The sequence below is a fragment of the Hyperolius riggenbachi genome, chromosome 6 (genome assembly GCF_040937935.1).
Source record: "Hyperolius riggenbachi isolate aHypRig1 chromosome 6, aHypRig1.pri, whole genome shotgun sequence".
Lineage (NCBI taxonomy): Eukaryota > Metazoa > Chordata > Amphibia > Anura > Hyperoliidae > Hyperolius > Hyperolius riggenbachi.
In genome coordinates this window covers 34714272-34726277 of record NC_090651.1, presented here as the reverse complement: position 1 = coordinate 34726277, position 12006 = coordinate 34714272, and the positions used below count along the sequence as shown (strand labels likewise).

Sequence of the window (12006 nt, the reverse complement as noted above, 5' to 3'; positions counted from 1 at the left end):
CCCTGTACCACCTTTTAGTAATAGCATACTGCCCCTTATTGTGCCAGCAGCAGCATATTATTTCTGCAGCCTTTCGCTCTTTGCAGCAGCAGGATTGTGTCCCTCTAACCCTCCTCCCCCTACCATTGTGTAAGCTGGCAAAAGTACATCATTTCTGAGCCCCTCATTGTGCCTGCAGCATCAGCCTATTGTCACTGAGCCCCTCATTGTGCCTGCAGCATCAGCAGATTGTCACTGAGCCCCTCATTGTGCCTGCAGCATCAGCATATTGTCACTGAGCCCCTCATTGTGCCTGCAGCATCAGCAGATTGTCACTGAGCCCCCTCATTGTGCCTGCAGCATCAGCAGATTGTCACTGAGCCCCTCATTGTGCCTGCAGCATCAGCAGATTGTTACTGAGCCCCTTAATGCGCCTGCAGCGTCACCAGATTGTTCCTAAGCTCCTCATTGTGTCTGCAGCATCAGCAGAGTAATTCTGAGCCCTCCATTGTGCCTGCCGCATCAGCCGATTGTTACTGAGCCCCTCATTGTGCAAGCAGCATCAGCAGATTGTCACTGAGCCCCTCATTGTGCCTGAAGCATCTCAGATTGTTACTGAGCCCCTCATTGTGCCTGCAGCATCAGCAGATTGTCACACTGAGCCCCTCGTTGTGCCTGCAGCATCAGCAGATTGTTACTGAGCCCCTCATTGTGCCTGCAGCATCAGCAGATTGTTACTGAGCCCCTTAATGCGCCTGCAGCGTCACCAGATTGTTCCTAAGCTCCTCATTGTGTCTGCAGCATCAGCAGAGTAATTCTGAGCCCTCCATTGTGCCTGCCGCATCAGCCGATTGTTACTGAGCCCCTCATTGTGCAAGCAGCATCAGCAGATTGTCACTGAGCCCCTCATTGTGCCTGAAGCATCTCAGATAGTTAATGAGCCCCTCATTGTGCCTGCAGCATCAGCATATTGTCACTGAGCCCCTCGTTGTGCCTGCAGCATCAGCAGATTGTTACTGAGCCCCTCATTGTGCCTGCAGCATCAGCAGATTGTTACTGAGCCCCTCATTGTGCCTGCAGCATCAGAAGATTGTTACTGAGGCCCTCATTGTGCCTGCAGCATCAGCAGATTGTTACTGAGCCCCTCATTGTGCCTGCAGCATCAGAAGATTGTTACTGAGCCCCTCAATGTGCCTGCAGCATCAGCAGATTGTTACTGAACCCCTCAATGTGCAAGCAGCATCAGCAGATTGTTCCTGAGCTCCATATTGTGCCTGCAGCATCAGTATATTGTTACTGAGCCCCTAATTGTGCCTGCAGCATCAGCAGATTGTTACTGAGCCCCTCATTGTGCCTGCAGCATCAGCAGATTGTCACTGAGCCCCTCATTGTGCCTGCAGCATCAGCAGATAGTTAATGAGACCCTCATTGTGCCTCCAGCACCAGCAGATTGTTTCTAAGCCCCTAATTGTGCCTCCAGCATCAGTAGATTGTTACTGAGCCCCTCATTGTACAAGCAGCATCAGCAGATTGTTACTGAGCCCCTCATTGTGCCTGCTGCATCAGCACATTGTTACTGAGCCCCTAATTGTGCCTGCAGCATCAGCATATTGTCACTGAGCCCCTCATTGTGCCTGCAGCATCTCAGATTGTTACTGAGCCCCTCATTGTGCCTGCAGCATCAGCAGATTGTCACTGAGCCCCTCATTGTGCCTGCAGCATCAGCAGATAGTTAATGAGCCCCTCATTGTGCCTGCAGCATCAGCAGATTGTTACTGAGCCCCTCATTGTGCCTGCAGCATCAGCAGATTGTCACTGAGCCCCTCATTGTGCCTGCAGCATCAGCATATTGTCACTGAGCCCCTCATTGTGCCTGCAGCATCAGCAGATTGTTCCTGAGCCTCTCATTGTGCCTGCAGCATCAGCAGATTGTCACTGAGCCCCTCATTGTGCCTGCAGCATCTCAGATTGTTACTGAGACCCTCATTGTGCCTGCAGCATCAGCAGATTGTCACTGAGCCCCTCATTGTGCCTGCAACATCAGCAGATAGTTAATGAGCCCCTCATTGTGCCTGCAGCATCAGCATATTGTCACTGAGCCCCTCATTGTGCCTGCAGCATCTCAGATTGTTACTGAGCCCCTCATTGTGCCTGCAGCATCAGCAGATTGTCACACTGAGCCCCTCATTGTGCCTGCAGCATCAGCAGATAGTTAATGAGCCCCTCATTGTGCCTGCAGCATCAGCAGATTGTTACTGAGCCCCTCATTGTGCCTGCAGCATCAGCAGATTGTTACTGAGCCCCTCATTGTGCCTGCAGCATCAGCAGATTGTTACTGAGCCCCTCATTGTGCCTGCAGCATCAGCAGATTGTTACTGAGCCCCTCATTGTGCCTGCAGCATCAGAAGATTGTTACTGAGCCCCTCATTGTGCCTGCAGCATCAGCAGATTGTTACTGAGCCCCTCATTGTGCCTGCAGCATCAGAAGATTGTTACTGAGCCCCTCATTGTGCCTGCAGCATCAGAAGATTGTTACTGAGCCCCTCATTGTGCCTGCAGCATCAGAAGATTGTTACTGAGCCCCTCAATGTGCCTGCAGCATCAGCAGATTGTTACTGAGCCCCTCATTGTGCCTGCAGCATCAGCAGATTGTTACTGAGCCCCTCATTGTGCCTGCAGCATCAGCAGATTGTTACTGAGCCCCTCATTGTGCCTGCAGCATCAGCAGATTGTCACTGAGCCCCTAATTGTGCCTGCAGCATCAGCAGATTGTTACTGAGCCCCTCATTGTGCCTGCAGCATCAGCAGATTGTTACTGAGCCCCTCTTTTCGATCATAGGGGATGTGTCATGTATATCTGAATGTTTGTTGTGATGTGTCACGACCTGGAAAAGTTTGGGAACCACTGTCCTAGACACATGTAGGCATTGGGTTCCATGATGGTGTTCACTCTGATGATGGATGTTGGCGTTGGATTGAGTGCAGCATCATTGTGCCATTTTCCAAGATTTCCATGGTTCCTTGCAAAAGAGATGTGGCACTACTACCGCTCTACGGATTGGTGTTATTCTCTGCCCGGGACCTTCAGATGAGAGTTGGATCAATGGGTAAATGGGGGCCTTCCTATTGCATGAGATGCTCTGCATTGGATCCTGTACAGTGAGTTTAGTAATGAAGACAGAGGCGGCATATCACAAGCTTATGGTGAAAAATTCAACATGGTAGCTGCTGTAGTATTTACTTTCCTGATCCACGCTTCCTTGCTCCAGTGTTGTAGCAGTTAAACAGAAGCAAGTGTAGTAGCTTTGGCAAACAGTAGGTGGCACTGTTCATGTTTCTCAGTCATGTAGTTCCTACTTGAAAGGTATTTCATGATTATTGTGGCTTTCCATTCTTCAGTTCAGATACAGTATTTCCACTTCCTGTCTGTAAACTTCATGCCAGTCTACAGGCAGGAAATGGGAATATCTGAAGAATGGGACTTCACGGAGACAAAGTAAAGGTACTTGGCTAATTATGTTTCAGATTAGACCACCCAAAAGCCTTTAATTAAGAAAAAAAAAACACTGGGAGATCAGGTACATTTTAAAGCTATGTACCCATGGCCAGATGGATCTGGGATCTCTGCCGACAAACGATCATTCCCCAACCCATCTGGCCAAATCTGCAAGTTGGCAACTGCGGAAATGAACAATCGTGGAATGTTTTAAGAAAGCAAATTTTTGTTTTCCATAGCATTTTAGTAAGAGGGCTTTTTGGTCCTTTGTAGCCCCTTACACACTCCTAGGAGTTGTGGTTCACCATGAGCTTTCTGGGTAGTCTGTGGCTCGGGCAGTTAACACAAAAGTCAATAGGGATCGGAACAATATGATCCAATATGGTGGTCATTTAAAAACAAGTGATCGCCGCGGGTGGCCTCCATCCGCAAACATTGTTTAGTGAATTTTTTGTTAAACTATCTAATGCGATATCATAAAAATATAGTTTGCAGTAAAAATATTCTGAAAAATCGCATCGTGGCTATGGACCTTTATAAGGTAAAACACTTCATTGTTTGGTTCCGTTTCTGTTGATATCTCTTTTTTGTATTTCAGGTTGTGCTGTGGGATATCTCTGCATACAGTGAACGCCTCACAGCTAAAACAGGAATAACCAAGAGCTCCACCACAAAGGTATGTGTGGTCTATATTACATATACACTAAGGCAATATTAAACTCAATACAGTATGTGTACAAATGTGCCATTAGTGTCGCCCACCAGGATCCAGCTCTAACCTGCGAGCGGTATTGGGGAAATCAGTACTGTACAGGCGCATTGCTCTGATATAAAGAATGTATCTTAAAGCGGAATGTAACCCAGAATTTCTTCTTTGCTCTAAAAGATTATTTACAGCATACAATATACTAACACAATGGTTTTTTTTTTGTAAAACAGCATTCAAAGGGTTACATCACAGGGCTGACTCTTTCTTCTGCAGGGAGAACCCGCATCCCAACTGCTTATAATCTTATCTTGTGTACACATTCTTTACTTGATACATTTATGTAAACATTCTCTGGCTGTGCAACTGATGAGTATTGAAGTGAAAAACAGATCAGAAATCACCGCTGGCAGAATTTACAACAGAATGACAACAGTTATAAATAAAATGCACCAGCAGCTTTCAAAGTAAATGAACTGAACTTTGGGAAGTTATAATATCTAAATGAATATTAATACTTGTGCACAAAAGCAAATATGATAATTGTATGGGTTAACTGCTTGAAATGCACTCCTAAACCTTATTAACTCCCGGTCCCCTAAGCAGGCTTGTCCCCCCCCCCAAAAAAAAGGAGACACAAGGTGGGGCTCAACGCTCTAGGCAATTTCATGCCACAGGGTAACATTTGGGGCTACTCTTTGAATAGGGTGGGTTTCTATATTCCACCAATAATCACCCACTCTGTGAACACGGTCTCTAGCGTGCTCACGCATGCGCTGTACGGAACCACCCGCCTTTGGAGAGCACTCGGGCTCCCGAAGACTTCCGAAGCCTCCTGTAGCAGCACATAGCAGTATTCGGTCGGATACTGCTACCATGGGTGACAGCGCTGAAACGAGGTGACCGTCAGAAGTACGGAAAGGCTTCATTGGGCCCAGAGCCTTCCCTCTCCATAGGTAAGTATCTGTTTTGGGTTCTTTTTCTGCTTAAAGGCCCGTACACACGCCGGACTGGAGGCAACGACGGGTCCGTCGTCACCTCCCTCTGGGTGGGCGTTCCAACGACAGTCCGGCGTGTGAACGCACTGTCGGCGGACTGATACGGCTGTTTCTGAGCGATCCGCCCGGCGGATCGCTCAGAAACAGCTGTATCAGTCTGCAGACAGACTGTACACACGCCGGACTGTCGTTGGAATGCCCACCCAGCGAGAGGTGACGACGGACCCGTCGTTGCCTCCAGTCCGGCGTGTGTACGGGCCTTAACACTCACTGTAAAAGTCATTTTATTGATAAGGTGTGAAAATGTAACCTAGGAGAAAACTCAGGAGAAGAAAGTGAATTGAATAAGGGCCCAGTGTGTTTTCTAGTACAACAAAACGGTCTAAAATGCCCTCAGTGCGCTTTACATAACCTGAGGAATGTACTAACCTGTCCATATTTCATCTACAGACAACACTGGAACCCAAGCAGTCCAATGAGCCCCATTTGGTGAGATATTGTGCCGTCTCCTCCATAGAGCACGGGCATAAAGCTGTGATTACAGACATTCACTGGCTGCCGGACATCTTTGAGGTAAATGCCGGCAGGATCAGTAATCTTCCTGCTTGTTCTTATTTCTCTTTTCTAGCAGCAACGATTCAGTGCCAAACATACGTCCTTACATAGGCAACAGCAAAAAAGGCGACTTGTCCTCCTCAGCAGTGATGGGCGAACATAACATTTTCACGCGTTACAGCGAAAATTCACAAACCCAAGGTTCGCGACGAGCTCCATAGACTTTAATGGCAGGCGAATTTCAAAACTTTCAGGACATCTCTGCAGCCACACTTTCTTTAAAGGAGACATCAGGGCTTTTTAAAGAAAATAAATGCTACTTACCGGGTGCTTCCTCCAGCCCCAAGCTCCCAGGACCTACCTCGCCGCAGCTCTGCCCGCAGCCGTTCGCCGGAGCTCCGACCCGGTCCCCGGAGATGACGTCAGAGCGACCTAGATGTCGCTCTGTACTGCGCCTGCGCGAGCGGCGCTGTCAATCACCGCCACATGGGCTGGAGCGGACTGCGCAGGTGGTAGTAGTTCTGCGCCTACGCAGTCCGCTCCGGCCCACGTGGTGGTGATTGACAGCGCCGCTCGCGCAGGCGCAGTACAGAGCGACATCCAGGTCGCTCTGACGTCATCTCCGGGGACCGGGACGGACCTGCGGCGAACGGCTGCGGGCAGAGGTGCGGCGAGGGAGGTCCTGGGAGCTTGGGGCTGGAGGAAGCCCCCGGTAAGTAGCATTTATTTTCTTTAAAAATCCTTGATGACTCCTTTAAAAAAGGTGTAAAAAGTGTACCAAAACCCGGACAGTGGCGGAAGAGGATCAACTGCAAAATATTCACCAGAAAATACTTATTTTGCATAAACACTTTTTAATGGATATTTTTAAAGTTTAATGGCCGCCGACTTGCAACTCATACGTGCTAGAAACACCAAATTTGCAGGGTATGTAAAGAGGACAGTGGCAACAAGAGGAAAATATTTTTTCCAAAAAGACCTTTTCCAAAAAGGCATTTAAAAAAAAAAATGACGCGGGGTCCTCCCTCCCGAGCCTCTGTAACCCCTTGTCTCCCATGCAGGCTGGGATAGCCAGAATGCGGAGCCCCGGTCGACTGGGGCTTCGCACCCTGAGCTATACCAGCCCATGCGGGCTTGTAGACCTTGTAGTTTTTGAGAAAATTGATGTTAATTTTAAAGGAAAAAAAGTCTATATTTAAGTGCGGTAAAATGACAGATAATGTATTAACATGTATATAAATGTATTTTTTAAAAAAAATTCTATATGTTCAGAGTGTGGGAAATAAAATAATGACATAGGGTCCTCCCTCCCGAACCTCTTTAACCCCTCGTCTCCCATGCAGGCTGGGATAGACAGAATGCAGAGGCCCAGTTGCGTGGGGCTGCGCACCTTGAGCTATACCAGTTCACATGGTCCATGGTTTAGGACGGCTCTGGAGGAGAGGGGCGGCCAAGCCTCCCCCTCTCCCCCAGAGCCCTTGTCCAATCCATGGACAAGAGGCTCTAACCCACCACCAGTGCTCCAGGAGGAGGTGGGGCCAACGATGCCCGGTGTGGGTTCATGGTGGCATCTGGTAGTCCCCCTTAATGTTTTTAATTAGGGAGAAAAAAACTGTGGTGGGGAAGTGGATAAATGTCAGTTTTCTAATGAAAATTGAATTTGCCTTTAGCAATTACCCGGATGTGTCTTTGTTATGTAAACTTATATAAATAATTCCTTAAAAAATTTCCTTGTTTTCTAGATCACCCGAATGGGTTACCCATACGAGAACAAGAGTGGATCCTGCGTGCAGCTGGTCACCTGCTCCCCAGACTGGTATGGAGAATATAGGGTAGTAATACATATGCCATGTATGCCATGTATGCAGTCACACTGGAGATGTGAGGAGTGAAAAAGTTGAAAAAAAAATAGTTTTAAAACAAAATGTGCTTTTGTAGATAAAACCCATTGGGCTTGATTCACAAAAGCGTGCTAACTGTTAGCACGCTTGTGAATAGCCCCTTATCACGCCTAAACTTGGTTTAGGCGTGATAAATTCTGATCGCGCGCAATGTCCCGCATGTAATGTTTTACGCGCACAGAGCGCTGTGCGCTGCTTGGTGCGCGCGAAGTGCTCATTCAGCGATATGCGGCGTTTTGCGCGCACCGGACTTAGCGTGCGTAAAACTTTACACGCAGGACATTGCGCACGATCTGATTTTAGAAACGGTGCTAACCTACTTAGTGCACTGGTTATCACGCCCAAAAGTCTTTAGGCGTGCTAAGTAGGTTAGCACCGCTTTGTGAATCAAGCCCATTGTATTTGCCCATTTGTCCTGGTTATTACAGCAATTATGTCCCTTGTAGTAACATATGGTACATATGCCATGTATGCAGTTTTATACGCTGGAATATACGGTACATATGCCATGTATGCAGTCACTCTGGAGAAGTGAGGAGTGAGGGCCTTTTTCAGCAGCATATGCTTCCATCTTATTTTTGGAGCACAAATGTTTTGCAAGTCGCAATAATATTGCCAGGATAATTAAAATCGCAGTGACCCTTTGCCGCTAATGTGGTTTGATTTTACCCAAAACACAAACGCTGTCCCTGTTGCATTTTACGCGCGTGTTAAGTTAGAGGAAGCATAAAAAAATTGCATACAAAAGCAGCGCTATGCAATTTTCTTGCAATTTCCCTAACCAATCAAAACAGATATGACAGACGCAACAGCAAATTAACTAATCACACAAACATGCACAAAAAAACTGCAAAGTGATATTGGCAAAAAAAATCACTGAACTGATTCGATGTGTGATTTGCGGTGGAAATAAGGCCTGAGGTGTATTTATGATTGGAATCTCATTCTTCTGGGTCACCGAAAAAATTCTTATTTCCTGGCGCAGCTCGGTCATGTTCTGGGACATCCGATCGCACAAGCCCACACAGACCGCCGCTGACAAGAAATCTGACATGAAGCAGCCAGAGCTGCCCCTCGGGGTGCCCGACACCTTCAAACACATCGACCTGGTCTGGAAGCCCCTCATTAAGGTACCGCTAACATTAAGTTTCCAAAATAATCAATCTTTTGTTGTCCATCTCAAGAAAAGGGCTTTTTTTTTTTTTTTTGCAAAAAAATAATGTTTACTTGTAACAGTATAAACATGTGGAATATAAAGTTAGTATTATGAAAACAGCCCATTGCCTGACCACACGCACAACTGCCGCATGCATGCAACCCACCTCAGTGCAAATCCAGGGAACCACTTTAAGTTGACATTGGCAGTTCTCAATCAACCCTAAAGAGTAAAAGTTAGGCATAAAATACAAAATCAGTTCTCTATTGCAGGCTGTTACATGGGTAAAAAGGATGCTAACCAGGCAATTCAAAAGTTCGATCTTGCTTTTTTTCCAAATAGCTTTTCTCTCCCCGTGCCCCCAGGATCTAACTTTATGCACAGACACAAAAGAGAAGTGACATGGCAAGCTGGATCAGCCTGATTGGCTGAAGCCTCTGTCACTCAACTATCTGTTCTGTGATTGGCCGCCTGATCGCCCCTTTACTGTGGTGGTCGCAGCGGCTGCTAGAGCGCAGGGAAGGGGGGCCAGAGGCTGTCACTGTCCTCGGCCCCCATCCTCTAGTGGCATGCCCGCACTCCTGCCGCATCTGCCGCCGCCGCATTTGCCCTCCTCCCCGCACTGCACATTGGGGAAGGATAAAGACGGTGCACACAGACTCACCTAATAATGGTTCCAGGCGCTGCAGGTCCCTTCAATACTCTCTGCACTGCCGCCGGCGGTAGTGCAGAGAATAGATGGTAACGGCAGCGCTTGGATCCATTAGTAGGTGAGTCTGTGCCAGCTCCATTTATACCTCCCCACTGTGCACAGAATCAGTGAGGAGGGGGATGAATCTAGCCACATCTGATGAAAAAATTGCACTGTTAATGGGCATCCAACCTTGACTGCCCAATTTTATCATTGCCATAAAGTATGAGAGCATACTTACACAGTCTGTTAAAAGTATTTAAAATCTGTTGTCCCATTCTTTATGGAGGTGGTGAAATTAGCCACCTAAGGGTACGGACACACATACAATTTTGATTGGCCAATGACTGCCAATTTTACCTCTTCCATTTAGTATAAGAGCTTACCTACACAATGGGCTTGATTCACTAAGACAAATAGCATGCCTTATCGGAGTTAACACTCCTTATCAGAGATAACACGCCTTATCAGTTTAGCATAGCGAGCGCTACAAACCAGCAAGGGCTCAGGACAGGACGAGTGGATCTCTCGTCATTGCCAATTAGCAGGCATAAGTTTGTAGCGCTCAATATGCTAATCTGATAAGGCGTGTTAACTCTTATAAGGCGTGTTAACTTTGATAAGGTGTGTTATCTCTGATAAGGCGTGTTAACTCGGATAAGGCATGCTATTTGTCTTAGTGAATCAAGCCCATTCTGCTCATCTCACTAATATTATAAACTAGCTGATTGCCCGGCGTTGCCCGGGAATGTATTTGGCTAGTGTTGGCTCTGCCCGCTTTTTCTAACCCTAACACACAATTACTCAATGACCAAGTTTGTGAGCTTTGCGGTCTTTGGAATCAATCATTTGCATTGAAATGAAAAAAATCTGATTGGCTGTTTGTGGCTCCACCCCCTTTTCTGAATTTGAACCCCAGTCACCCAATGACCAACTGTAGCATGTTTGAGGCCTGTGCCATTAACAGTGCAAGAATGGCAGCAATTAAATATTCCCCTTGAGAAGCAATAGGTGAAGTTTGATTCACTTTTGTAGGCTCCACCCACTTTTCTGAATATTAAACCCAGTCACCCAGTGACCAACTGTGCAAAGTTTGAGAACCCTGCCATTAACAGTGTAAGAATGGCTGCAGTATACATTTTCCCAGTGAAATTTGTATTTGTCTGCGCCCACTAATGACCTAGAACTGCCCGCCCGTGTATGTATTTAACCAGTTTTGGCTCCACCCACTTTTTCTAACCCTAATGCACGAACACTCAATGACCAAGTTTGTGAGCTTTGGGGTCTTTGGCATCAATAATTTGTATATGCCCATAGAAATTAAACAAATCAGATTGGCTGTTTGTGGCTGCACCCCTCTCCAAAATTTGAACCCCAGTCACCCAATGACCAACTATAGCAGGTTTGAGGCATCTGCTATTACCAGTGTAAAAATGGCAGCAATTTAAATATTCCCCTTAAAAATCAACAGGTGAATTTTGATTGGCTATTATAGGCTCCACCCACTTCCCTAAATATTAATCTCAGTCACTCTGTGACCATCTTGGCAAAGTTTGAGATCCCTGCCATTAACAGTGATGAAGGGCTGCTGTTTACATTTTCCAAGTGAAATGTGTTTGGCTCCGCCCACTTCTTGTAACCTGGACACGCAGTCACTAAATTACCATGTTTGTGAGCTTTGGGTCCTTGGCATCAATAATTTGTATTTTCCCAGTGAAATGAAACACATCTGATTGGCTGTTTGTGGCTCTATCCCAGGCATGGGCAAACTTGGCCCTCCAACTGTTAAGGAACTACAAATCCCACAATGCATTTGTGGGACTTGCAGTTCCTCAACAGCTGGAGGGCCAAGTTTGCCCATGCCTCCTCTATCCCCTTTTCTGAATTTGAACCCCAGTGGCCCAATGACCAACTGTATCAGGTTTGAGGCTTGTGCCCTTAACAGTGCAAGAATGGCAGCAATATTAATATTCCCCTTGAAAATCAACAGGTGAATTTTGATTGGCTTTTTTAGGCTCCACCCACTTATCTGTATAATAATCTGTGCCAATTACAGTGCAAGAATGGCAGCAATGTAAATATTCCCCTTGAAAATCAAAAGATGAATTTTGATTGGCTGCTGTACGCTCCACCCACTTTCCTGAATATTAATCCCAGTCACTCAGTGGCCAACTGTGTCAAGATTGAGAACCCTGCCAATAACAGAATGGCTGAAATCAATCTAACAAATCTGATTGGCTGTTTGTGGCTCCACCCCCTTTAGTGAATTTGGTCCCCAGTCACCCAATTACTGACTGTATCAGGTTTGAGGCCTCTGCCATTCACAGTGTAAGAATGGTAGAAATCCCCAGGAAAATCAATAGGTGAATTTTGATTGGTTGTTGTAGACTCCACCCACATTTCTGAATAATAATCACAGGCACCCAGTGGCCAATTGTGTCAAGTTTGGGAACCCTGCCATGTAAAAAATTAAGTTTCTGGCACCGCCCACTTTTTGTAACCTTGACATATAGTCACTCAATTA

The 12006-nt window shown here is 46.6% G+C and overlaps 1 protein-coding gene across 2 annotated transcripts in view; it reads left to right on the top strand.

The window, feature by feature from the left end:
* DNAI3 (dynein axonemal intermediate chain 3) overlaps positions 1-12006 on the top strand; it is a 123590-nt gene that overhangs the window by 63701 nt on the left and 47883 nt on the right. For both annotated transcript variants that reach the window (XM_068239121.1, XM_068239120.1), the window contains exons 12-15: positions 4074-4151; positions 5630-5752; positions 7477-7550; positions 8621-8765. In XM_068239121.1, the coding sequence (XP_068095222.1) occupies positions 4074-4151; positions 5630-5752; positions 7477-7550; positions 8621-8765 (420 nt within the window). The remainder of the gene's footprint in view (positions 1-4073; positions 4152-5629; positions 5753-7476; positions 7551-8620; positions 8766-12006) is intronic.